The following is a 227-nucleotide window of genomic DNA, read 5'->3' on the forward strand; positions in this document are numbered from 1 at the left end:
ACCTGTATAATCACAAACAGCAGCAGCAGCAGCAGCAGCAGCAGCAGCAGCAGCAGCAGCAGCAGCAAGGCCCAAGAGGAGATGCAGCAAGAGGCAGCAATATAGCAGCAGATATCAGTGCAGCAGCAGCTGTGGAAGCAGTGAGGCGGGGCCACTATCAGCAGCAGCAGCAACAGCAGCAGCAGCAGCAGCAGCAACAGCAGCAGCAGCAGCAACAGCAGCAGCAG

General features: G+C 58.1%; 1 protein-coding gene across 1 annotated transcript in view; it reads left to right on the forward strand.

Moving 5' to 3' along the window:
- EMH_0004310 (uncharacterized protein) overlaps positions 1-227 on the forward strand; it is a gene marked incomplete at both ends in the record, with an annotated part of 4,552 nt that overhangs the window by 3,941 nt on the left and 384 nt on the right. Inside the window, one exon of the mRNA XM_013496736.1 lies at positions 1-225. Coding sequence (XP_013352190.1) covers positions 1-225 — 225 coding nt within the window. The remainder of the gene's footprint in view (positions 226-227) is intronic.

The sequence above is a fragment of the Eimeria mitis genome, genomic scaffold, assembly GCF_000499745.2.
Source record: "Eimeria mitis Houghton genomic scaffold, Emh_scaff227, whole genome shotgun sequence".
Taxonomy (NCBI): domain Eukaryota; phylum Apicomplexa; class Conoidasida; order Eucoccidiorida; family Eimeriidae; genus Eimeria; species Eimeria mitis.